Source organism: Podarcis erhardii (assembly GCF_964252035.2).
Source record: "Podarcis erhardii genome assembly, chromosome: 4".
Taxonomy (NCBI): Eukaryota; Metazoa; Chordata; class Lepidosauria; order Squamata; family Lacertidae; genus Podarcis; species Podarcis erhardii.
In genome coordinates this window covers 95,482,879-95,510,703 of record NC_138508.1, presented here as the reverse complement: position 1 = coordinate 95,510,703, position 27,825 = coordinate 95,482,879, and the positions used below count along the sequence as shown (strand labels likewise).

The window sequence follows — 27,825 nt, the reverse complement described above, 5'->3', positions numbered from 1 at the left end:
TAAATGGTAAGCCACAAACCTTGACAAGTCATAGTGAAGGTGTGCGGGGGACATGTTCATGATTAAGCCATAGTTTAAAATAAATGTGACATCTGAGTAGGGCTAGTATTTCTCTCCAATTGTTTTTTAAAGGGATGGTGGTAAATAGATTATCCAGACTGCAAGGCTTGACAAGAAGGGTAGTGATTTTCTATAATAATAATAATAATAATAATAATAATAATAATAATAATTTATTATTTGTACCCCGCCCATCTGGCTGGGTTTCCCCAGCCACTCTGGGCGGCTTCCAACAGAGATAAAAAATACACTAAAATGTCACATATTAAAAACTTCCCTGAACAGGGCTGCCTTCAGATGTCTTCTGAATGTCAGGTAGTTGTCCATCGCCTTGACATCCGATGGGAGGGCATTCCACAGGGCGGGCGCCACCACCGAGAAGGCCCTCTGCCTGGTTCCCTGCAACTTGGCCTCTCACAGTGAGGGAACCGCCAGAAGGCCCTCGGAGCTGGACCTCAGTGTCCGGGCAGAACGATGGGGGAGGAGACGCTCCTTCAGATATACTGGACCGAGGCCATTTAGGGCTTTAAAGGTCAGCACCAACACTTTGAATTGTGCTCGGAAACGTACTGGGAGCCAATGTAGGTCTTTCAAGACCGGTGTTATATGGTCTCGGCGGCCGCTCCCAGTCACCAGTCTAGCTGCCGCATTCTGGATTAGTTGTAGTTTCCGGGTCACCTTCAAAGGTAGCCCCACGTAGAGCGCATTGCAGTAGTCCAAGCGGGAGATAACCAGAGCATGTACCACTCTGGCGAGACAGACCGCAGGCAGATAGGGTCTCAGCCTACGTACCAGATGGAGCTGGTAAACAGCTGCCCTGGATACAGATTTGACCTGTGCCTCCATGGACAGTTGTGAGTCCAAAATGACTCCCAGGCTGCGCACCTGGTCCTTCAGGGGCACAGTTACCCCATTCAGGACCAGGGAATCCTCCACACCTGCCCGCCTCTTGTCCCCCAAAAACAGTACTTCTGTCTTGTCAGGATTCAGCCTCAATCTGTTAGCCGCCATCCATCCTCCAACCGCTTCCAGACACTCACACAGGACCTTTACCGCCTTCACTGGTTCTGATTTAAAAGAGAGGTAGAGCTGGGTATCATCTGCATACTGATCTTATCTTCTGCTGGCTTCAGTGTAGCATTTGAGTTTGCCAGTTGGCTTGTATTGCATGTCATCTGAGATTAGAGAGAGACCAGGAAATTATCTGCAGAGTGATAGGATATCTGTTCTTCCTGCCTTGTGACTATTACCATAGAGAACTGGTGCAGACATCATGATAAGCCATGGTTGTTTATAATGGTGGGAAGTGGTTACAGTGAACCCCAGTTGTTTGCATTCGCCGCTCTCCTCTCTCCAGCGACCTCGGGGAGAAGACGGGAAGCATTTTTCTTCAGCATTTGATTAACTACAGTTTAGCGTCACATCCAAACAGTAGTTAATCTTAACAATGGTTTGTTTAAAACGAGTCTGTTTTCAAATCCGTGCTTTGAAATTGACTTGATGTTCCAAACAAAGCATAGTTAAGATTAACCACGCATTTGTTGGGTTAGCTGACATGACAAGTTGTAGCTAATAATAAAAAAAAGGAACTCCTTACATTAGCTGGGGAGAATACATGAGCTCAAGGCTCTCTGTGGCTCGTTCACATTGTGATAAACCATGGCTTATTTTGTTGTCCTAATTGACTCATTATTTCAAAACTTCAAAAACGGGCAATGAAAAGATGCAATTTTTGTCCTCTTTGAAAAGAACTATATGAAAATAACTCCTAATACTTTACTTGGGGGGGTGCATGGGGTGTTAGGAGAAGGGTGGCACCTCTGTGAGCAAGTGTGGTGTAGTGGTTAAGAGCGGTGGACTCGTAATCTGGTGGACTAGGTTCGCTTCCCCGCTCCTCCAAATGCAGCTGCTGGTGACCTTGGGCTAGTCATACTTCTCTGAAGTCTCTCAGCCCCACTCACCTCACAGAGTGGTTTGTTGTGGGGGAGGAAGGGAAAGGAGAATGTTAGCCGCTTTGAGACTCCTTAGGGTAGTGATAAAGCAGGATATCAAATCCCAACTCCTCCACTTCTCCTCCTCCTCCTCTGGTGGGGGACACATTGTGTTCCTTCTAGGGTAGTTTGTCCACCTTTGGTGCCCACCTTGCGTTCAGCTTTCACCTGTGGCTCCTAGAAATTGTCAGCATGTGATAGCAGCCACACTCCAGGACCGGTTTTGACTGGCCAGCCCAACCAGCTGAGGGTAGTCATTGAGTCCCAAGCCCTCTGTGAATAAGGGCTTCCCTTGCATTTTAAGATAGGCTCTGGTGGTTTGAATGGACGAGACCAATTGAGTCCAACAGTCAAGAAGGCGGTTTCTGCACATGCTGTAGAGGGAAATGAGGGGCAGATGAGACTCATCAGCCTGGGAAGATATTTCATCTAGAAGGAAAACTCTGGTGCAAACCTCCACTGCCTTGTGAGATATCTTCATGAGAAGAAAAGGCTGAGGAGGAAACCCAATACGAATCTGGAGTAGAGTGCCTAAGGCGGTTGGATGGGGTATGGACATCTGCTTTCAGCAACTCCTGCAGCCAAGCTGGTGCCAAACGTATTGCTCTGCGAGGCTGAGGGCACCCCAGGACCTCTGTACACACTGCCCTGGCTTCCACACTGAGCGGGTCACTTCAGTGCTGCTAATGCAGCAGTTTGACATTAGTATTATTAAGGTTTATATACCACCCTTCATCAAAGGATGTGGGTGGCGCTGTGGGTTAAACCACAGAGCCTAGGACTTGCTGATCAGAAGGTCGGCGGTTTGAATCCCCGTGACGGGGTGAGCTCCCGTTGCACGGTCCCTGCTCCTGCCAACCTAGCAGTTCAAAAGCACCTCAAAGTGCAAGTAGATAAATAGGTACCGCTCCGGGGGAAGGTAAACGGTGTTTCCGTGCGCTGCTCTGGTTCGCCAGAAGCAGCTTAGTCATGCTGGCCACATGACCCGGAAGCTGTATGCCGGTTCCCTCGGCCAATAAAGCGAGATGAGTGCTGCAACCCCAGAGTCGGCCACGACTGGACCTAATGGTCAGGGGTCCCTTTACCTTTTACCACCCTTCATCAAAAGATCTCAGGGCAGTTCACAGGATAAAATACAAGGTAAAAAATACAAGTAAATAGTTGGAAGAAAAACAACAAAACAATAACTTCTCCCTTCCCTTCATCCCTGGAGGAACACTCCATTGTTTCTCAAGACAGACAGGTGCCAACAATCTTACTTAGGGAAAAGAAATGATGATACATGGCTGTTGATTTACAATTTGTTAACTATGCCTTTCATTTTAATAAAATAAAAAAAATCCTTCCAGTAGCACCTTAAAGACCAACTAAGTTAGTTCTTGGTATGAGCTTTCGTGTGCATGCACACTTCTTCAGATATCTGAAGAAGTATCTGAAGAAGTGTGCATGCACACGAAAGCTCATACCAGGAACTAACTTAGTTGGTCTTTAAGGTGCTACTGGAAGGAATTTTTTTATTTTGTTTTGACTATGGCAGACCAACACGGCTACCTATCTGTAACTTTCATTTTAATGTTTGCAGTAAATACTCAAATGTGTTTTTCATTTAAAAAATTAAAAACAATGCTCCTGTTACCATAAGGCTGATGATTTTGGGAGTCAACAACGTATCACGTTAGACTGTAGAATTATCTAAGTTATTTGGGATGTAAATTTGTTCACTTTCTGAATATTATTCGCATTATGCGACTCTGTTTTTTTTTACTTCTAGGGTAAGGAGGTTGGGAAGGGCACTTACTCAGACTTCCTGAGATCTGGAATAGATTTTGCTTCCTTTTTGAAAAAACCTGAAGACGATGACCAGCTGCCAGTTCCAGGAACTCCTGGCCACCGGTTATCCAGGATCCGAACCTTTTCTCAGTCTTCTATGTGGTCAATGGAATCTTCAGTGCAGTCACAGAAAGATGGGTCTGCGGAACCTCCCGCTGTGAGTACATGAGATATACCTGGTTTTCTTAAGTTTACACCTGGTTTTCTTAAGTTGTGTGTGTGTGTGTGTGTGTGTGTGTGTGTATGATATCACATTGTGCTGGGGATGGAAGATTACATTTTCAGTTTCTCATTTTCCCAGGCTAATGTTCAGTTCACCCCATTTCTGTCTGCGTTTGATATTTTTAAATAAACCTTGAATAAAAACGGTACTCATTTTCATGCACATTTCTCCTTATCTGTTCATTTCAATACCTTAAGGACTGCTTCTCCCCATGCAACACGAACCTTGAGCTTGTTATCCGAGGCCCTCCTCTATGTCCCCCCGAGAGGTTTGGAGGGTAGCAACACGAGAATGGGCCTTTTCTGTGTTGGTTCCTCCTCTGTGGAATGCTCTCCCCCCCCCCCCATTTTTGCAAGCATTTTTGGGTCGAAGAACGGCATCACGTTCACATATTGGTTTGGGAAACGCAAGTTAATTTTGTCTTGAAATGTAAACCTAACTAACTTCCTGTATCATGCGAGCTGTGAAACCAGCCAAGATGCCACAATTAAATGTCGATTCCCATTACATGCAGCTGAAAAACATGAATACAGTCATACCTCATGTTACGTCTGCTTCATGTTACGTTCTTTCAGGTTACGTCCCGCGGCGATCCGGAAGTACCGGAAAGGGTTACTTCCGGGTTTCGCTGCTCGCACATGCACAGAAGCACAAAATTACGTCACGCGCATGCGCAGAAGTGGCAAATTGCAACCCGTGCATGCACAGACGCACCGCTGCGGGTTGCGCTCTATTCATGTTGCGAATGGGCCTCCGGAATGGATCCCGTTCGCAACCAGAGGTACCACTGTAATGGCTTCTAAACATGCTAGGGGATGAAGCCGTGGCTTAAAGTTCCATTATCAACTCTTGCTTGTTTGAAAACCATTAACTCTAGTTTCTGATTGGGAAGCTGTGGCTGACTGTGGGTTCCTGGCTTGTTTACCTGCTCACATTAAGGCAGGACTGAGATGACGGAATTCTTGTGCCTAAAGTATTACATTGTGAGAATGTGGTCAGTGTGTGTCATGCTATGGATTGTTAATGCCATGGAGGTTTTGCATATTTCAGATCAAAATATTCAATGCAAAATCTGTAGTAGCTGCTCTGGACTCCTCTGGGAGGAAGACAAAAATTTAACAAACAAGTGAAAGGAACATGAAGCAGAACATTTTCATGGCTGCTGTAATGCATGTTCCACTTATACAGTCCTTGTTATTGAGCTGTTCTCATGGAAGTGTATATTTTATGGTTAATATGCAGATGTGTCAAATGGTTAAAAGGATTAATCAGCTACAGTGGTGCCTCGCAAGACGAAAAGAATCCGTTCCGCGAGTCTCTTCGTCTTGCGGTTTTTTCGTCTTGCGAAGCAACCCTATTACTGGCTTAGCAGATTAGCGCTATTAGCGTCTTAGCGGCTTAGAAAAAGGGGGGGGGGAGCGAAAAAAATCGCAAGACTCGCAAGACGTTTTCGTCTTACGAAGCAAGCCCATAGAGAAATTCGTCTTGCGAAGCGCCTCGAAAAACGGAAAACCCTTTCGTCTAGTGGGTTTTTCGTCTTGCGAGGCATTCGTCTTGCGGGGCACCACTGTATTTTTTGTTTCAATCTCTTGACAAACACAATGCAGTGGTACCTTGGTTTACGAACTTAATCCGTTCCGTAAGTCCGTTCTTAAACCAAAGCGTTCTTAAACCAAGGCATGCTTTCCCATAGCAGCGGGGGACTCAATTTACAAATGGAACACACTCAACAGGAAGCGGAACATGTTCTGCTTCCAAGGCAAAGTTCACAAACCAAAACACCTACTTCTGGGTTTGCAGCGTTCTTAATCCAAGTTGTTCATAAACTAAGCTGTTCTTAAACCAAGATACCACTGTGTTGCCATGTCAGATCCTGGTTTTCTAAATTTACCTGGATGCTTTGTGCCTCACTCACTTGAGAGAAGTGGTCTAATTTTTTATTTCCGATTTTAATCAGAAATAAGATTTTAAGTATTCAACCCTGGCAATCAATGGGGTGACCCATGTCGTAGCCAGATTGCCCTCACATCCAATATTCAGTTTTACTGCATAATATCATAGCTGTTAGGAATTTAATGACTTTTGCCTCTTTGTCGTTGTTATTTTAGATTACATCATTGCTCTTATGCCCAGTTCTTTAACAAATGCAGTTGTAGCTCTGGCATTTTCTTAGGCTTCTCTTGGAATAGCCATTATAACAATATTTTCTTATGCATTCTCTGCCCTGCAGATGGAACCTGTTCTAACCGCCTTGCCAGAGGAAAGCCGTTCAGAAGGGAAAATCGGCTTTAGCGTTTATAAGAAGTATTTTGCTGCTGGGACAAATTATTTTGTAATTTTTATTCTTTTGCTCCTCAACATTTTGGCACAGGTACGGTATTTGGCATCAGTGGAAGCATTATGGAAGATGTGTGCTTATAGCATTTCGGCATAAGTGACTTCCTACTGTGTGTGAAAAATATTTATATTGTTGGCAAGAAATAGCCGAACTCTTTTCAAACATATCAGAGGGTTTCCCCTTTGAATTAAATGGGATTGCAAACCAGCTAGAGGCCTGTTTAGTTCCATTAACTTCAATGGGATTTAATTCAACAAAAGTTTATAGACTTATTCACTTGCATCTTGTCAGAGGCAATTCATTCAGTAGTAGCGCTCTGACTCACCCCACCTCAGATTTGTGTGTGTGTATATCCTACACAATACCACCAGTCTGTGTTGAGCTGGGTTACACCATGCAGACTTCTTTACATCCTACTGCAAGCAACCTGTTTGACTTCCAAATAGTTTTTGCCCATGGCGGCAAGAACACCAATAGGCCGTCCTTTTCCTTCTTAGAGTGCACATTGCTAACCATAGGAGGAGTTTGGATTTGATATCCCGCTTTATCACTACCCGAAGGAGTCTCAAAGCGGCTAACATTCTCCTTTCCCTTCCTTCCCCACAACAAACACTCTGTGAGGTGAGTGGGGCTGAGAGACTTCAGAGAAGTGTGACTGGCCCAAGGTCACCCAGCAGCTGCATGCGGAGGAGCGGGGAAGTGAACCCGGTTCACCAGATTACAAGACTACCGCTCTTAACCACTGCATCACACTGGCTCTCCAAGGTGCCATCTGGAAGCCCCCAGTGCCCCCCGAATTTTCAAGAAGGGGGCTGCCCCCCAACCCGCAGCAGCCGTGCACACACACCATGCAACATGCTCACCTTAAGCGCACAGCCCACATGGCATGCACGCATCACAAGCGCATGCCCCGTGGCACGTGCGTGATGGGTCAGCACATTGTGTGACATGTGCACATGATGTTTCTGCATCAAGCGGTGTGCTGATGTCACTCGTGCCTGTTGTGTGGTGCCGGCCCCCTCAATCGCAAGGGCAAGGTGGTGCACTTGTTGCTAACTCAGGTTTGTGCTTCAAGATCAAGTAACAATCTACGGGCCATTTTAGGCAAAGCTCTAAGATCTAGCTTCTATATATGCTGGTAGAGAGGAATTGTGCTCATTCACCACACTGTGGGTTATGAGTCTGGTTTGGAGTGTGATATACTTGCATCCATTGAAAATAGAACAATACATTTTTTAGCTTATTGAATTTTCAGAATCTGCTGTACAATTTGTACCTACCTGCACAAGCACACCCACCCACACCCACATTATGGCCAACGTACAAATGTCTGGTGGTCCAGGAATCAGTCAGTCAGTGGGTCTCATTGATAAGTGGGTGTGATTCAGGTGTCCAGCTGTACAATTGCAGTCTCTCTGAGAAGCTCTCTCACAGCCAGGCCACTAATAGAACTCTGTTCTACAATTACCCAATTCCCTGAACAATACTTGAGGAGATCTAGTTTTCTTGTACTTTGGGGGCGCACATTTTCTAGGATAATACGTGCTTAGTACTAAAAAGCCCCCGCCCCCCGATATGGCTTGCAGCAGGTGAAATATCATTGCTATTAAAACTGGAAATACTTTTTTTAAAAAAACAAAAAGCCCCAATTAATTGTGTTTAATTTATTTTTTAAATATCATTTTTATTAAATTTTCTGTTTTACAATTTCAGATAAACATTTTACATTCTTAAAATATCAACGGCTTCCCTTCTTCTCTTTCCATGGTTCATTTTGCATATCTTAAATCCCTGCATATTTTGCAAAAACTATACCAATCGGTTTACCATTATTATATCCATCAAAAATGATTTCCACTGTTGAATTTACCTTAATGCTGCCAGCGTTTTTAGCTGTACACAGTTCTTTTCCATATATTCAATAAAAGTTTTCCAATCTTCTTTAAACCTGTGTTCTTCTGGTTCTCGGATTCTATACGTTAAGTCTGCAAGTTGTGCAAATTCTATCAAATTAAGTTGCCAATCTTCTTTAGTTGGGACCCCACTCATTTTCCATTTGGGGGCTAATTCTGTTTGGTTTTTTAAAAAAATAATATTTATTACTTTTAAAGCTTACAAAAAAGAAAAGGAAGAAAAAAGACAAAAGAAAAAAAGAACACAAAAGAGAAAAAACAATACAATACATAAACAATACAAAACACAACCTTAACAAATTAAACTAACACAATAAACTAAACCAAACCAAACAAAAACAATTTAAAAACATACATATACCTTTTCCATATTCTATCTTTCATTCCCTTGTATCATTGACCTCCTCTCACCTCCCTCTTTGTATTCCACTTCCATTAATTGTTTCAGCAATTCCTTTCCAACTTTCTCTATTTTCTCTATTTTCTATCATATAAATGTCTTAACATATTTTTAATCTTATTTCCATTAAAATTAGTATACTTATTTAAGCTTAACTCCTTATAGCATTTCAGCTAAAGCCATAAAATTTCCTTCCAACATTTTTCTATCACTCATTAATTTTACAATATTTCTATATATAGACTTTAAATTTCCAATCTTCTTCCACCATCTCCTCTCCCCAGTCTCGGACTCTACCAGCCACTTCCGTCAACTCCATACAGTCAATCAACCTGGAGATCTTATGTCCGAGGCTCTTAACTCTTTTCCACGTCCCTTCTGCCAGTCTTCTTCATATTCTTTGATGCTAAAGAGCAGATCTCGGGGAAACTCCAATCCAACGATACTTTTATTCCTTCTCGACAGGTCAGCCAGCATTTTGGGGCTAATTCTGTTTGTTTCATTTTGTTCAAGGTTGCCTATGTGCTGCAGGACTGGTGGCTTTCGTATTGGTGAGTTGTTATTTCTTCTAAAATCTTTTAGAGCTCAATCCTAAGTAGGGAAAGTTGGAGAGTCGCTCCATTTCCATGGTTGTACTGGCCAGGGTGGGAGTTGGGGGAGCACTCCTGCCTTCCTCCTCCTCGCAGTTATCTCCCCCCTTCAATTCTCTCCCACTCCCCACTCCAGGTTCCGGTATGGGGGGTGGGGAATTGTCCCACCAGTTTCAGGCTTGAGTGGGTAGGGGGCTGACCCTGGTGGCTTTCCATCAAAATGAAGGGGCTTTGGATTCCCTAGAATGCCATATTTCAGAGACTACCACCAGCTATGCTGGTGGGAATACAGCAATCTGTAAATCTGTCTGATTATCTGGATCAATTTCAATCGGGGTTTAGGCCTGGTTTAGGCATAGAAACTGCTTTGGCCGCCCTGTATGATGACCAATCCCGGTCCAACTGCACCGGCTGCAAATTAGTTTCTGGGCCCAATTCAAGGTGCTGGTTTTGACCTATGAAGCCTTAAACTGCTCAGGACCGCAAAACCTCAAGGACCCTCTCTTTCCATATGAACCTACCCGGACCCTGAGGGGTAAATGGCTTTTTTTGGGGGGGGGAGCTATTGGGTTGTTTTTATTATGTATTTTGTGGTTTTATGTCTTGGTTTTATTCTGTGAACCGCCCTGAGACCCCCGGATGTAGGGCGGTATATAAATTCAAATACTGTATTTTTCCGTGTATAAGACACTCTCATGTATAAGAGGCCCCCTATTTTTGAGGACTCCAAATTAAAAAAACACCCCTCAGCACTACCTGTGTATAAGACGAGCCCCGATTTTAAACCTTTTTTTTTTTTTTGGTTAAAAAAACCCTAGTTTTATACACAGAAAAATACGGGAATAATAATAATAATAATAATAATAATAATAATAATAATAATACTATCATCATCATCATCATCATCATCATCAATATCCATGTGGGCCTTTCCAAGTGCTTAGTGGGGTTCTATGGTGACACTCTGTTGGGGTTCTATGGTGACCAGCGGAATGTGCCAATGGAACACAAAAACACCAGACAGTTCTAGGTAGGGTCAGTCCCTTGACTGACAGCATAATGTAGTCCCACAGTTTAAAGGTTACCTGCAGTTGTAATATACTGTGTGTTCTGCTCAGTCTCGCTTTGCCAGAACCTGGCATTTTGCTCAAATCCTCCCCAAGTACAAGGACAGACAGATATTTCCAAGTTTTATCTAGATGCACCAGACTCCAGCGTATGTCTTCTTCTCCCGGCAACCCACAAAATTCATTAGATGCTGTGTGTTTTGCTTTCTGCTGCTCTGGAGTGCAAGAGTCGGGGGTCTGTGGCTCAGTGCTACAGGTTGTGCCTGCTTTGAGACCAGAGTCCTTGGTTCATTTTTGCATTGATAAGGATCCTGGGTAAAAGACCTCTGCTTGAGACTTTGGAGAAGCACTGAAAGTAGGAGCACCTGTCATTGGGCTCGATGAATGAATGGCCTGATGGAGAAAAGTGGTTTTATGCCTTTGTATGCCTCTTCCCTTCCAATCCTTGACTGCACGTACTGTTGCATGGGAACAAGATATTGCCCTACTGGCAAAGATCCTTGTTAGATATGCTTAACAAATTTATTTATTTATAAATTAGAGCATACTACTGAATCATAAAAAATATTGAAGCTGTTTACAGCAATAGCTATAATGAAAATCTGTAAAATTTTATAGAACTGTAGAATCAAGTACTTACTGCACAATTCTGCAGATCTTAAGGTTTTACTTACGTATGAAAAGAGAAGCTTTGGAAAACTTCATTTAAAACAACCTGAAGATGTGTGGATTTAGTGTGTTTCTGAATACCTGATGCTAGGGATTAAGGTTTAAGTGAGTGGGTAGGAAGTCCTGTTGCCTTCAGGTCTTCAGTAGGCTTTCCAGAAGCTAGATAGAACCACAATTCAATCCTTCTGTTATGTACTTAAACACATTTAAATTATTTTCTTTCCACTCCTTTTGATGATTATACAGGGCTAATGAACAAGTAAAGCTGAATGTTACCATGGAGGGGAGCACTGAAAACAATGTGACAAAAACGCTTGACCTTGGCTGGTATTTAGGAATGTACGGAGGTAAAAATCCTTTAAAAACCATTATTGTTATGTTTTGCAACATGGTGTCTTAAGTAGCAGCAGGCCCCAAACGTGTCCCCCCCCCCCAGTGATTTAGTTTTGTCATTACAGATTAGCAAGATGGTACCTTGTTTTCTGATTAAAATAATTGACTCTAACTTTAAAAAAAGCAAAACATTCGTAGAAAGGAGAGGTTTAATTTGTTTTCTGGATTTTGGAAGGCAAATCAGAAATTGAGTATTCAAAAAGTCATTCACCATAAACATGTGGCTTTTGTCTCCCCAAATGGATTGTCCTAGCTAAATCTTCAGCGCTAATAAGGACGGGCAGAAGGATTAGAGATTGATCCTCATTTTACTGCGCTCGGTTTCAATTTTGTTTTTTATTATAAAAAGATCAGCCTTTAAAAACAACAACAGCAGCAACATGGATATATTTTGATCTCAAGTGCTAGAGCAAATTAACAAACTGCGAGGCGAAAAGCAGAAAGTGGCCTGCACAGAATATCAAGCTTTAGCATGCAGCTCAAGAGCTGGTGCAATGGATTAGGAGAGCAAACATGGAAAAATAGGTTGTGCTCAAAACCGGCTGTAGCAGACAGGAGGTATCTGAGCTCTGAAACCATGGTTAAGAGATGAGGAGTGGACCGCAGGACCTTGCATTTCCCTGCCCCAGCCTCCCTTCTTAGGTTCAAATTCTCCCTTTCTTCTGCCAGCCTTGTCTGTGATAATCAGGACGAATTTTAAAGCAAATCACAAAGCCGTACCTTGGAAGTCGAATGGAATCTGTTCGACTTCCAAAATGTTCGGAAACCAAAGTGCGGCTTCTAATTGGCTGCAGGAGCTCCTGCAGCCAATCAGAAGCCCCAGAAGCCCTGTCGGACGTTCGAATTCCAAAGAATATTCACACACCGGAACACTCACTTCCGGTTTTGTGGCATTTGGGATTCAAATCATCCGAGTTCGGGATCCAAGGTATGACACTAATAAAATCCTCCTATTTAGTATTCATGTGGGTTTCTCCCTGTAAGTTACAAATTAAATTATCTGCATCTGTGGTTTTCAAACTTTCATGCTTCTGGGGACCTTTTCCACTTGTCTGCCAAGGAACCCCTGTACATTGTAGAAAATGTGAGGACATATTCTTCTCTAGGGTAAACCATCACATGGAGTGCTGGACTAGCTTTGGGGACCACATTGTTGGGGGGGGGTCATATCAGTATCCCATGTGAATTGAAGGCCATGTCAAATGTGATGGAGGTGCACGAATGCACCTCATTTTTTATTACTTTTTTGGCAAGGGGGAATGACTCACCTCCTCTAGGATCCTGAGTAGACTACAATTCATGATGCTTCATTCATTTACAGGTTTAACCGTGGCTGCAATAGTCTTCACCATATTGAGGAGTCTCCTTATGTTCCAAGTTTTGGTTAATGCTGCTCAGACCTTGCACAACAGAATGTTTCAGTCCATTTTGAGAGCTCCAGTGCTATTTTTTGATGTGAACCCTATTGGTAAGTTGCAATCTATCATTAAATGATTAAAAAAAACTATAGCCTTCTATTCATATGGCTTTTTAGTTGTTAATAAGTGTTCAGGCAGAATATTTTGGTGCCTGTTCAACAGGGCTAGTCTGTCATTCCTGAAAAATTATGCACTGTTAATTCACTGGTGGTATTGATCTTGCACATCTAAACAAAACCTGGTATGTTTCTGTTGCACCTGTTGTGCTAACGATTATCTAGTTGCTTTTACAGGAATCTGAATATTTGTAGACATGACTAGCATGCTAGTTCTCGTCACGAGCTGCAGAAAGATAGCACTTGGTTCAGCCTAACTTGAAAAACAATATCCTGAGTATATTGTTACCCAAACATTATATTTTTTTCAGAGCGCTGAAATTGTTTTTCTGAAGGACCTGCAATAATTTAATAAATAAAATAAGTATTTTGTGTAGCTTTACATCTTGCTTTGAGAAACTGAGGGTGAATCCTATACAGGAGTGGCTTTGCGGGGGGGTGCTGACGGCTGTGTTGCCTGCAGAGGTCAAGACAAAAGCCATACATAACATTCACGTAGCCCCAACATGTCTTACTTGTTGACCGTGGTGGCTTGTCCTCAACATACATACATATGTGTGTGTGTGTATGTATGTGTATATACAGTGGTACCTCGAGTTACAAACGCTTCAGGTTACAAACTCCGCTAACCTGGAAGAGTTACCTCGAGTTGAGAACTTTGCCCCAGGATGAGAACGGAAATCGTGTGCTGGTGGCGCAGTGGCAGCAAGAGGCCCCATTAGCGAAAGCACGACTCAGGTTAAGAACAGTTTCAAGTTAAGAACGGACCTCCAGTACGAATTAAGTTCGTACTAGAGGTACCACTGTATATGTATGTGTGTGTGTATCTATATCTATATCTATATCTATATCTATATCTATATCTATATCTATATCTATATCTATATCTATATCTATATCTATATCTATCTTTAGAACAACATCCTGTCTCCAACCTCATTTGTTTGCAGTGACTTGTAGAGGCTCCTCCTTCTCTGGGTTTGGCTTTTGTCTGTTTCCACAACAGAACTGCAAATTCTGGAGTGTTCAGTAGCAATTGCCAGTGAATGGGCATTATCAGAAGGGGCGCTCTGGTTGCAATAAATGCCTGAACGCCAGCAAAGTTTGCCAAATTCTCTAGGAACTGGCAAGGGAAACCAAACAAGGAGCCCCGAAAATAGTAAATGCTCATGAAGGTGGAAGTAGCAAGGGCCACACTAACCACTTCTGACAGGCGTAGCTCTAACAGAACAACTGTTGGATTTTTGTATGCTAGACCTTTGTAGACCTCCCAGTGTGACTTGAGCATGCATATATATATATATATATATATATATATATATATATATATATATGTGTGTGTGTGTGTGTGTGTATATATATATATATATTTGCTTTCGTAGATTTTCATGGGTACAGGAATGCAGGTTTTGGTGTCCTCGGGTGTCTTCCCGTGTAAAAGTTGGGGTGTCTAGGCGACGTTTCGACGAGGTCTCACTCGTCATCTTCAGGCTGGTGCTTTCGGCTTCTTGTTACTGGAACAGAGCAGGATCTCAGTGTTTGAGTTCCAATAAATACTGTAGAGGGGGTGTGGTGTATAGCCTCCAATGTTCTGGGCAGAGAGGAAGTTCCCAGGCTAGTGTGCCTTTTCTTCTTTTGTTCCTTAATTACTTGAGAGATATCTTGAGTGATTTCTTGAGTGATATCCTGAGTACCACTTAGGTGGGTCATTAGGTGTGGATTAGTTGTTAAAGTCTTTGTGTCTTGACCTCTTGAACTTTGTGAAGAGTTTTCCTGAGAAGATGGCTGTACTGTACTTAGTTGTGCTCTGGCTTGGCTTCGTGTATAGGGGCGAGCTGTGGTTTTGTGGCTTGTGTCAGCCAGATCTGTGTAGGGATTGCAGGGGGGTGCAGCATCCGGAGGTGCCACCATGGATTGGCTACTGGATGGTGTCTGTAATTCATCTGTGGAGAGGGTCTGGGTTTGGGTCTGGTGTGGTTGATTGGTGTTGGCGTTCTGTGTGCCTCTGGATCTGTTGTCAGTTTTTGTGGGGAGGGCTAATTTCCAGATGTCTGGCAAGCGGGATGTGTCGTCACGCTTGTTCATGTTGTGAGGGTGTTTCTCTATCTCGATGGCTTCCATGATTATTCTCTTGTGGTGATGTTCCGTGTTAAAGAGCAATTTGGAATCTGCAAAATTAATTTCGTGTCCTGTTTCTTTCATGTGTTGGAAAAGAGAGGAAGTTTTTTCTTCTTTTTTGACGGCATTCTTGTGTTCTGCGATACGTGCATTTATTCGTCTGTTTGTTTGTCCAATGTACGTGGCTGGGCAGACTTTGCAGGGTATTTCATAGATCCCTTGGTTTTCCAACTGGATTTTATCCTTGGGGTTTCTGAGGATATTGGCTATTTTTTGGTTGGTGCAAAAGGCTGTTTTGATATTGTGTTTATGGAGGATTTTGCTAATTTTATCTGTAGTGCCCTTGATATAAGGAAGGAGGGCCATGCCATTGTTTTCTTCTGTGTCTTGGTTTTTGGGGGGTGTTTCCTTTTGGATTAGCTTCGTAATCCTGTTTTGCTGGTATCCATTGGCAATTAACACGTTTGAGAGATTCTGTAACTCAGTTGTCAAGTGGTCTTTGTCAGCCAGGCGTTTGGTTCTGGAGATGAGAGTCTTGGCTACGGAGTTTATTTGTGCAGGGTGGTGGTGTGATTGTGCATGTAAGTAGCGGTTGGTGTGTGTTTTTTTCCGGTAGATAGTGTGTCCTAGGGAGCCATCAGGTTTTTTGTAGATTAGGACGTCAAGGAAGGGAAGTTGGTTGTTGGCTTCTATTTCCATAGTGAATTGTATTTTGGGGTGTAAGTTGTTGAGATGTGTGAGGAAGCTATCCAGTTTTTCTTTCCCGTGTGGCCAAATTACAAAGGTGTCGTCAACATATCTGAGCCAAAGTTTGGGTTTGTGTTCTGACTTGTCTAAAGCATTGGTTTCAAAGTGTTCCATGTACAGGTTTGCGATGACCGGTGAGAGGGGTGATCCCATAGGTGCTCCTTCTATCTGTTTGTATCTTTGTCCATTGTGGATGAAGTACGTGTTGGTTAGGCAGTGGTTGGTCAGGTCCAAGATGTATTCGGGGGGATTGTATTTGTTTTGAATAGCTGTCAAGGCTTCATTAATGGGCACTTGTGTGAAGAGAGATACAACATCGAAGCTCACAAGTAGGTCATTAGGATGTAGGTTTTGCTTCTTTATTGTTTCTATGAACTGGAAGGAGTTTGGTACGTGTGAAGAGATGGATTCTGCATAGGGCTGAAGTTGCTTGGCGAGAAATTTAGCGAGATTTTGTAGAGGTGAGCCTATGGAGCTGACTATTGGTCTGAGTGGTGTTCCACTCAGACTATTGGTCTGAGTGGTGTTCCTATGGGATCACCCCTCTCACCGGTCATCGCAAACCTGTACATGGAACACTTTGAAACCAATGCTTTAGACAAGTCAGAACACAAACCCAAACTTTGGCTCAGATATGTTGACGACACCTTTGTAATTTGGCCACACGGGAAAGAAAAACTGGATAGCTTCCTCACACATCTCAACAACTTACACCCCAAAATACAATTCACTATGGAAATAGAAGCCAACAACCAACTTCCCTTCCTTGACGTCCTAATCTACAAAAAACCTGATGGCTCCCTAGGACACACTATCTACCGGAAAAAAACACACACCAACCGCTACTTACATGCACAATCACACCACCACCCTGCACAAATAAACTCCGTAGCCAAGACTCTCATCTCCAGAACCAAACGCCTGGCTGACAAAGACCACTTGACAACTGAGTTACAGAATCTCTCAAACGTGTTAATTGCCAATGGATACCAGCAAAACAGGATTACGAAGCTAATCCAAAAGGAAACACCCCCCAAAAACCAAGACACAGAAGAAAACAATGGCATGGCCCTCCTTCCTTATATCAAGGGCACTACAGATAAAATTAGCAAAATCCTCCATAAACACAATATCAAAATAGCCTTTTGCACCAACCAAAAAATAGCCAATATCCTCAGAAACCCCAAGGATAAAATCCAGTTGGAAAACCAAGGGATCTATGAAATACCCTGCAAAGTCTGCCCAGCCACGTACATTGGACAAACAAACAGACGAATAAATGCACGTATCGCAGAACACAAGAATGCCGTCAAAAAAGAAGAAAAAACTTCCTCTCTTTTCCAACACATGAAAGAAACAGGACACGAAATTAATTTTGCAGATTCCAAATTGCTCTTTAACACGGAACATCACCACAAGAGAATAATCATGGAAGCCATCGAGATAGAGAAACACCCTCACAACATGAACAAGCGTGACGACACATCCCGCTTGCCAGACATCTGGAAATTAGCCCTCCCCACAAAAACTGACAACAGATCCAGAGGCACACAGAACGCCAACACCAATCAACCACACCAGACCCAAACCCAGACCCTCTCCACAGATGAATTACAGACACCATCCAGTAGCCAATCCATGGTGGCACCTCCGGATGCTGCACCCCCCTGCAATCCCTACACAGATCTGGCTGACACAAGCCACAAAACCACAGCTCGCCCCTATACACGAAGCCAAGCCAGAGCACAACTAAGTACAGTACAGCCATCTTCTCAGGAAAACTCTTCACAAAGTTCAAGAGGTCAAGACACAAAGACTTTAACAACTAATCCACACCTAATGACCCACCTAAGTGGTACTCAGGATATCACTCAAGAAATCACTCAAGATATCTCTCAAGTAATTAAGGAACAAAAGAAGAAAAGGCACACTAGCCTGGGAACTTCCTCTCTGCCCAGAACATTGGAGGCTATACACCACACCCCCTCTACAGTATTTATAGGAACTCAAACACTGAGATCCTGCTCTGTTCCAGTAACAAGAAGCCGAAAGCACCAGCCTGAAGATGACGAGTGAGACCTCGTCGAAACGTCGCCTAGACACCCCAACTTTTACACGGGAAGACACCCGAGGACACCAAAACCTGCATATATATATATATATATATATATATATATATATATATATATATGCCACCATACATTATTTCTTGGGGTGTGGTCTTGGGGTTCACTATTCATGCACTATAAGTAAAGGTAAAGGACTCCTGGATGGTTACGTCCAGTCAAAGGCGACTATGGGGTTGCAGCGCTCATCTTGCTTTCAGGCCAAGGGAGCCGGCATTTGTCTGCAGACAGCTTTCCAGATCATGTGGCCAACATGAGTAAACCGCTTCTGGCGCAACAAGACACCGTGACTGAAACCAGAGCGCACAGAAACTGTGTTTACCTTCCTGCCACAGCTGTACCTATTTATGTAACTTGCACTGGCATGCTTTCAAACTGCTAGGTTGACATAAGCTGGGACAGATCAACGGGAGCTCACCTTGTTGCGGGGATTCAAACCGCCTACCTGATCGGCAAGCCCAAGAGGGTCAGTGGTTTAGACCACAGTGCCACCCGCGTCCCTTCCATACACTATAGGGTAGCAAGCCGTGGTTACATTTCAAACTATCAGTGCATGTTTTTGACACCTCTGCAAATCATTGGTAACATTCCCATGCTGTTGCTAGTTGGTCCCGTTCAGGAATTTGCCACGTTGGTGCAGGTATGGTCATTGGGACAGATGTTTTGTGTGACCTTCCTGTCATCTGCACAGTTGAGTAAATAATGTCTCTGATTTCTTTAGCTTTCTGTTTGCCTAGCACAAGAGGGCAGCATGGTCTATTTTATCCTGCTCCAGCTCTGCAATTAATTCCTTGGGGAGAAAAAGGCAAAGGTTTCTCTTGACTATTTACGGCAACAGGAAGTAGTAATTCTTCAGGTTATATGTTGAGCTGCTGAGAATATGGTTTTTTGACATTTATCATGAGTAAAGTGTTCTCTTGGCATACTCGTTGCCTGAGCTTCCTGCCTGCTTAGACGGTTGTGCTAGGGCCACACTGTGTTTTCTGGTTATTACCCAGAGAAGGTAGAAAAAAAGGGAGGGGGATGACTCCTGAGTGCTTTGGGAGTAAATCCCATTGAACACGGTAGGACTTCTTGTTAAGAAAACATGTATAAAATCAGGCTGTTTAACACATTTGTATTTCTCTTTGGATTGGCTTGAGAATAGAAACTGTGGCTCTGGGGTTGTCCTGTCTACAGAGTCTGGATTTGTGCTATTTTTCCTATAATTTATAGACCAAATGCTGGCCAGGGCATGGTTCCACTGGCATCTAATAGCCTACTTACCTTACTGTACATTGCTATCTCTGAAGCCAGAAAAGAGAAGCACAGAAATCTCTATGCTGTTGTAGCTGTGAGTGTGTTTGTGTGCATGCAGGAAAGCTGTATCTAGTTACCATCTTGGCTGTCAGAGGACTTGGGATAAATAGTGAATAAACATGCAAGTGTGCATAGCTCAGGTAGGATGTCTGAGGTTTGACCCGCATGGCTTTGAACAGAACGTTCTCTGGTCATAGAACTGTTAGATAATTGGTCTAAGGTAGCGATGGGGGACCTGGGACCCTCCAAATGTGGGACTACAACTCCCATTGTTCCTGACCATTGGCCACGTGGCTGGGGCCGATGGGATATGGAGTCCAGCAACAAGTTCCCGCCTCGGGGATAAGGCAACTTCATAGGTTTACCCGGCACTCCCAGGGGAGAGAAGAGTACGCAGTGAGCTTCGACGTATTGAATTATTGCTGCTAAAATGGTGGTTGATCTAATTTGACAAAACGCTGCTGCTGGATGTATTTATTTGTCTAATCCGTCAGGGAATATTCCTGGCAAGCCTCAGCGCAGTGAATTCAGTGTCGGAGAACTTCCCCAACGAATAGTGCCAGCAATGTCTCAAAAGTGATGGTATGTAAAAAGAGGGAAAACCTCAGAGGCTGGTTCTCTCAGCGCTGTCGCCTATGCACTGAATGACTGCGGCATTTCAGCATGTTGAAAATTAGTACGGTGATAGTGGGGTTGTATTAAATTACAAATCTATCAGCTGAATGGTGAGGCTGCTTTTGGTAGCGTTCATAAATCTATGCCTGTTCACACAAGCGATTCTGCTCATCTTGTAGCGTGTTTAAACAAGAAATACCGGTCTGAAGGCTTTGATTTTTATGGCAGGCAGTATTTTTGACAGATCATACAGGCCATTTACAAGGCAGAGCTTCACGTTAAAATATTTCATTGCTGTTGTCACTCGTCATCGGTATAAGTACTCAGGCACAATGCCAGAAGATCTCTGTGTTATGTCTGTTCAGGGTGGCTGATCAAGTTTGCTTTTTTATTTTTTGGAAAGGAAAAAAACCTAGATGAATTTTAGTATCTTAAAACACGCACATGTGCACATTTTCTCATAAACGAGATGGCTGTAAAGAAGAATGAGTGAACTTGCATAAGAGCTCTTGCTGTGCTCTTTTTTTATTTTGGATTTTGTTCGCCCGTGTTAACCTGCGTTGCTTACTTTTAGGAAGCGTATCTATTGCATATTTAATTTTCTTGCCCTAAAATAATAGAAACCTGATGCATTTTCTTCTCTGTGCATTTAAACAAAAAGGAACAGCCCAATAAAACAGTGATTGCTTGTGAAGATAGACAACACAATAGGGTTGCAGCAATCATAACGATCCTGAACAACCGTATAACACTCTAAATATTATTTTTGGATGTTTGCATGGAGCAGTTAGTAGGCTGAAATAAGAGGTGTGGTGATTAAACCTGTTTGGCTGCCACATGTTTAAAGGGAAAAGAACACCTTAATTTTTTTTTTCATACAACAATGGTTCTGTGTACTTTAAGCCTTATCAGGGTGTGATATTGAATGATTTTTATGGGAGTTGCTCTTTTATGGCTATTATTATCATAATAGCTTTTGTTACAAGTTTAAATAGCCTTACTTACACATGCACCTATTTGATTATAACTCTTGAGATTCTGTTAGCAACCTTTATAAAGCTGATTGCTATAGGAGTAGGCTCTGATCAGCAAATATTACCCTAAGGCTTTGTGTGCATTTACTATCTATTAGCATAGCCAAATTCATCTTTACTCCAAAGAGCCAAAAAAATACTTCTTATTGAGGGTGGAACTGCATGGTGTGTACAGCACAGGGTTGCCTCTGAGCATAGCAATCCCATGTCAGGTTAGGGCCTTAGCAGAGGGAGAAAAATTGACATGAGGTTGCTGGTCCTTTAGCATTAGCCCTGAGTTCTGTGTAATGTGTTGTTTTGCCCTGAAACTCCCCAGAAGAGGCAAGCATCAAATATCCTTGTTCTTCTGTTAAGCAAACAAGAAACCTTGTCAAACGTTAAGGAAGTAGGCTTAGCGTGCATTATTGCTTTTGCTACAGCACACCAGCATTTCCACGCATGTTTAAAGCTATCGGAACAGGGAGAAGGCATGGGAATGCTATTCTGCGCACGCTTTGTTCCTCGCAGGGAGCTTTTGACAGAGATGGGTGTGCTTAGATGCACAGTTCTCTGCACGCAGAGCCATGTGGCACATAGACTGCACCATGCGTCTTCCTCAATTTGTGAACAGGCTAAATGTTAAAATAGATACGGTTTAAAGGGCTTTAGAAGACGCCTGTGCAATAGAAGCGACACATAAGCTAATTCTTCCATGTTCAAGGTGTAGCTGTTTCCTTGTGGTGACATAAGAAAGCTGTCTTCTGTCATGCCAACACTGTCCATTCTAGCAGAGGAAAATTGCACGGTTGCCAACCAATGCACTTTAAAAATGTGTTGGGACAGGGGGTTATTGGGTTGTTTATGTTTTTTTATTTTGATTATGCATTTTGTGGTTTTATATTGTGATTTTTATCCTGTGAACCGCCCTGAGACCTGCTGCCCTATGACAAATTTAATAAATAATAATAATGTTGATGATGTGTATTGCTTTTGGCCATAATGCCCCCCTTTTCTAGATACTTCAGTAAGGTAAAGATAAAGGACCCCTGGACGGTTAAATCCAGTCAAAGGTGACTATGGGGTTGCGGCACTCATCTTGCTTGAGGCCGAAGGAGCTGGCATTTGTCCACAGACAGCTTTCCAGGTCATGTGGCCAGCATGACTAAACCCTTCTGGCACAACGGAAACCAGAGCACACGGAAACGCCGTTTACCTTCCCACCGCAGCAGTACCTATTTATCTACTTGCACTGGCGTGCTTTCGAACTGCTAGGTTGGCGGGATCTGGGAGCGAGCAACGGGAGCTCACCCCGTCACAGGGATTCAAATAGCCAACCTTCTGATCGGCAAGCCCAAGAGGCCCAGTGGTTTAGGCCACATCCCTTTACTTCAGTAAGACAACTTGGAATAAGGCCACTAATTTGATTTCAGACAGCAGGGGTGTCAAGAAAGAAGATACTTAAGCAGACGCAGGTGCTTACATTTAGCCCTTCCATGAATTCTAATGAAAAGCAAAGAATATGCTGCGACAAGTGTGACGTGATCGTAGGCAGATTGAAACCAGAGGGTGCTTCTTCCAGGCTTCAGGCTGTGGAAGGGGCGATAGTATTGCCCATGGCATGCCATTTGTGGCAAGGCTTCAGCAGTTTGTAGGTGCCATTCCTTTAGGAACGTATACGAAGGCTTGTGCCTTGTGGATAGTGTGTGTCTGTCCCCTATGCTGCCACATACGATTTGGAGTTTTAAAGGTGACCTTCTTTACAGCCCTGGTTGGGCCACATCTATTCTGTGGAGAAAAGGACAAAAACTCACTGCGAGTTTGGAACCCGGTCTGTGCTTCTGTGGTTTGTATTCAGCCATATCTGATGTTCAGATAAGGAAAATAGGGCTTCCTGTGGTACTGAAATCATTTTGGTAATCTCACATATGTATCTTGTTCATGGCCCTTATAACTGATCCAAGAAACCAGGGTTCTGCCATGGAATTTGACTTTTCAGACTCAAGACAACACTTTGCGCCACAGTTCAGTTAGTTCCTATGTTCAAGGCCTGTGGCCATGGAAGCCAGTATGCATTTCTAAGTTATCTTCCAGGGTTTTGCAGCTAGAAATAATTCAAAATCTGAATCGGGGTGTGAGGTTTTCCTTGGATTCGGTTTGGCACTTATTTGTAGAATGTGTCATCGCAGAGTCACCAAGATGCCAGCAATATGCAAAACCGTTGAAAAGTACGGCTGGGTCTCTGTTTCTCTGCTCGTCAGGACCTGAGAAGAGTAGAGGGCTGCGTTAGAAAAAAAATATATTGTCTTGGATTCTTAAACTTGGGCAGCTGTGAGCTGGAATGCACCAAAGACTCTTACAATTAAAAGTTATTTCATTAATATAGTTGGTGGTGGTTTGTGCAATGCGCAGAATACTGTCTCCCAGATGATCCTGAGTAATCTGCACTGCAGCATCTGGATGAATTAATTAGGCTTCTGCCAGATTGCAAGCACCTGGCAGATTATGTAACAGTTGTGGAGTGTTTGTGTGCTCAGGAGATTCTGGGATTGACTCTCCCCCCCCCCCCTTCCTTCCTAAGGCACTTCTCTGCCTTAGAATCCCAATGCCTATGGAGTAGATGACGGGAGTGAAGTTGGGAGAGTTGGAAATGTTTTATCAAAAGTAAAACTGGAGCAATAGAAAAAGCAACTGAGGTTTCGGAGTAAGACATCGAATCCCATCCAGTATTTGTGGCTAGAAAACTGAAAAATGCCAGATAACATGATGATTTGCTTCTGCTCAACTTCATTGCTGTTTTTACTCAGCTTAGAGCATATTCTGTGTCTGTGTTAACTGCAAAATTAACAGGCACACCCTGCATAGTGTGTCTTTTCTTCATTGCGCCGTAAGTTCTGAAAGTTTTGGACATTCTTTTGCAAAATTATTCATCTATCTGTCACTCTTCGGTTTTCCAGGGCCATATTTTTCACATAGGATTGGGTCCTAAGGTGTCTTGCGCGATCATACTGCCACTTTGCACAAGACAGACTCTCTGAACTCTTCTCACTTCCCTGACCTTCTGATGTTTCACATGCGTTCATGTCTCTTACAACTCACTCTTTATATATTTAATTGGATTTTCCAAAATCATTTCTTAATTCATAAGATTTTTGGAGGTCACAGTAAATGAATGTATTCACGCTGAAGCTAATGTATATTTTGTAAATGTGTAAAAACAACTACCACAGTTTATTTATTTAGAACGTTTGTTGACAATCCAATCAACAAAGTCGGCTGAGTGGTTAAATTAATTAAAACCATCTATATCTGTCTATAGCCTAAAAAGTTGCATAATAGTTTATAGCCTGTGGGAGGGATGTGTGTATGTGTGTCCCAGAAGAGGTAAAGGTTTTCACTTGCTACTGTAATGATTTCAATGTAGGTCCCAGGCAAGCCTCATTGAGGGCATTCTACAATCAGGGAGCCACCACCAAAAAGGCCCATTGTCCTGTGTTCACATGTGTGTGTGTGTATGAATGAGGGATATCTACTTTCTGGTGCTGTCAGATGTGCAGAGGACTTTAATTTGGGTTATGTGTGTGAGAAGCCAGTTACATTCACATCTTGGGTTTCTTTTGTTTGTTGTCTTTCTGTAGTACATCTCTGCTAATGGGAGAATATTTAGAGAAACTGAGCACTTCATGAAACCAATAGGCTGTGCTTGCAAGATATAAAGTCTGCTACTGTCAAATAGCATCAACAACAGCTACAGAATTTCCCCCTGACAATTCAGCAATAAGGAAATATATTTTTTCCTTCTCAATCGCGGAGTGTTGTTGAGGGTGAAGTTCTGGCGAAGGAGTGTGTCAACAGAATAACTCTTGGTTTCTTGAAAGCCTGTGATCCTCAATTGGTTTATAAATAATATTGCCATTCACAAATCTAGATAGATTTTATATGTTATGCTGAAGCGAAGTTTGGGACCACCAAAGGAATTACTGCAGTTGTTTGTTTTCTGTCCTGGAGCAAGATTGGGTGGGAGGCAGAGACCGAAGCAAAGTGCTTAGTCTCAGATCCTTTTAAAGTTGAAGCATCTACCACTAGGAGCAAAACCTTAATTTTCCTCATGCTTTTTTTTTTTTTTTTTTTTGGTAGCGCTACTTCTTGTAACAGATAATCTTATTTAAACCTCTGAGATGAGTCATACTCCCTCAATAGGATTTAAATCCAGTTTAAACTCTCTGATGTCAGATGTCCTTTTGAGTTATTCCTGTATCAGTTTTTAAACATAAAAAGTGGTCTCTTGGTTGTCTCAATTTATGCTGAGCATGGGAGATGAACCGGGAACACATAGCTATTGAATAACCGTATCCGCAACATGTTTTGAAGCAATAAAAACCTATCTTGAATTTGTGCCTGATGTTTATTGGATTTTCAGCATTTGGGGGGGGTCTTCCCCTTTTTTCCCTTTAGCTGCTGCTTAATGGTTGTTCGTAATAGCATTCATCTGGGATTAGAATAGCGGTGTGATGTGGGATTCTGACGACATGTTGATAACTTTAGCAGTGCTGCAGGAAAGGAAACTCATCTTGACTTGCAAACCCCTGCTTTCCCTCTCCCCCGCTTAAGGGCTGCAACCCTTGTCACTTGTTCCAGTGGAATTCGCAGTTAGGAGACTCTAAAAGGTAAAGGGACCTCTGACCGTTAGGTCCAGTCGCGGATGACTCTGGGGTTGCGGTGCTCATCTCACTTTACTGGCCAAGGGAGCCGCCGTACAGCTTCTGGGTCATGTGGCCAGCATGACAAAGCCGCTTCTGACGAACCAGAGCAGCGCACGGAAACGCCGTTTACCTTCCCGCCGGAGCGGGACCTATTTATCTACTTGCACTTTGAAGTGCTTTCAAACTGCTTGGTTGGCAAGAGCCAGGACCGAGCAACGGGAGCTAGCCCCGCCATGGGGATTTGAACTGCCAACCTTCTGATCATCAAGCCCTAGGCTCTGTGGTTTAGACTCTGGCACACACTAATTTATCAGGTTTGGGGTGTTCATCTGTGAGATGTCGGATGGTTTCGTGACAGAGCAATAGTTTGTCCTTTCGAGGAGGAAGATCTGCCTCACCTGTCATGGCTTGAAGTGGCACTGTGAAGGCTAGTAGCCCAAGGAGAATGGACTAGGCAGCCATTGCGCTCCTCAGCCGTTGAGCTAGAAATGTGCTGTTGTAATACTTTTGGTGGGCACAAGTCCTTTTTCTCTCTCACTTCAACTTGCCACATCTTGTGAATTCATCATACTGCTTAAAGGGCTTGCCTTCCTCTCCAGACTTTTCCCAATTTTGATTTAAGCATGCATTGAGGACTTCAGCATTTTCTTAAATTTAGGCCTGTGCACTTCTGCCGACTGAAAGGAGGACTATATCAGTAAACTATATCAGTTTGGCGTCACTTTCCACTAATCCTGGCTTGTAGTGTCCTTTGGACCAGGGATATTTTGTTTCCATGTCCATCCATAGAATCATAGCATTGGAAAAGGACCCTGAGGATCATCTAGCCCAACCCCTTGCAATGCAGGAATATGCAGGTGTTCCTTACGGGACATCTATGGTTTACGGGACAGCTATGGTTTTCCCAGTAGTGATGTATGGAAGTGAGAGCTGGACCATAAAGAAGGTTGATCGCTGAAGAATTGGTGCTTTTGAATTATGGTGCTGGAGGAGACTCTTGAGAGTCCCATGGACTGCGAGAAGATCAAACCGATCCATTCTTCAGGAAATCAGCCCTGAGTGCTCACTGGAAGGACAGATCCTGAAGCTGAGACTCCAATACTTTGGCCACCTCATGAGAAGAGAAGACTCCCTGGAAAAGACCCTGATGTTGGGAAAGATGGAGGGCACAAGGAGAAGGGGACTACAGAGGACGAGATGGTTGGACAGTGTTCTTGAAGCTACCAGCATGAGTTTGACCAAACTGCGGGAGGCAGTGGAAGACAGGAGTGCCTGGCGTGCTCTGGTCCATGGGTCACAAAGTCGGACATGACTAAACAACTAAACAACAACAACAACTTACAGGGATCAAACCTGCAACCTTGGTGTTATCAGCATCACACTCTAACTGAGCTATCAATAGAGAGGGGTTGTGCTTTAACCCAAACAGGCCTGTTTTCAAAACGAAGCATAATTTACAAAACTTTCGATTAACTAACTAGGGTTTGAAACCATATTCTTTGGTTGCTGAGATGCAGTTGGCTAGGATTAGTAGAAAAGTGAAGCTGAATGTTGTTGAAGTCCTTTTCCCGATGGTGCAGGAGGAGGAAAAACATGCACATCTGAGTCCTTGCTTCTTGTGCATGTAACACTAAACCGTGGTTTTAGCATTCCGTGTGAACCAGGATATTAACTACCGAGCATAATTTGAATGCAGATAGGCATGTGAATAAAGTTTGTTTGGTTGAGGGATTGAAATGCTTGCTTAACTTGCAGTGGGCCGTTGCATCTTGCATTGATTTTAGATATTTTGTCTTTGATAAATTTTTACTTCAGGAAAGCAAATTAGCAGGCTAGCACTCGATGCACAGACTGGATCTGTGAATTGTTGGGTAAATGAGCATTGTGGATGAAAATGAAGTCAATATTGTGATAGTTTGATAGCGAATACAATGTGAGGTTTGAAGACACCGTTGAGAATACAAGAGGGACAAAGTTTAAAATCATTAAAAAGCAAATGGAGAGATGATTAAGCTGCTTTCTTGAAATACAGATAGTTCTCATTATATGTCTGAAAGTCTTTGTGCTCAGATTAGGGACTAAAGCTTGCTTTTTGAGCCAGAGGCCAATTGGTATTAATTATTCTGATTGTTTGTTGACTGGGGAAGAAAACCAAAATGATTTAGGAAATGATTGGAATATAAATCAAAAGGCAGCAAA

The 27,825-nt window shown here is 43.1% G+C and overlaps 1 protein-coding gene and 1 long non-coding RNA gene across 2 annotated transcripts in view; one reads left to right on the top strand and one right to left on the bottom strand.

Moving 5' to 3' along the window:
• LOC309339976 overlaps positions 1 to 25,769 on the bottom strand; it is a 637,095-nt gene extending 611,326 nt beyond the window's left edge. The window contains exon 1 of the long non-coding RNA XR_014155720.1: positions 25,656 to 25,769. This is a non-coding gene — a long non-coding RNA (uncharacterized lncRNA). The remainder of the gene's footprint in view (positions 1 to 25,655) is intronic.
• The window catches only part of ABCC4 (ATP binding cassette subfamily C member 4 (PEL blood group)), a 158,576-nt gene that overhangs the window by 47,269 nt on the left and 83,482 nt on the right, over positions 1 to 27,825 (top strand). The window contains exons 15-19 of the mRNA XM_081857981.1: positions 3,823 to 4,038; positions 6,335 to 6,475; positions 9,269 to 9,306; positions 11,328 to 11,428; positions 12,796 to 12,942. Coding sequence (XP_081714107.1) covers positions 3,823 to 4,038; positions 6,335 to 6,475; positions 9,269 to 9,306; positions 11,328 to 11,428; positions 12,796 to 12,942 — 643 coding nt within the window. The remainder of the gene's footprint in view (positions 1 to 3,822; positions 4,039 to 6,334; positions 6,476 to 9,268; positions 9,307 to 11,327; positions 11,429 to 12,795; positions 12,943 to 27,825) is intronic.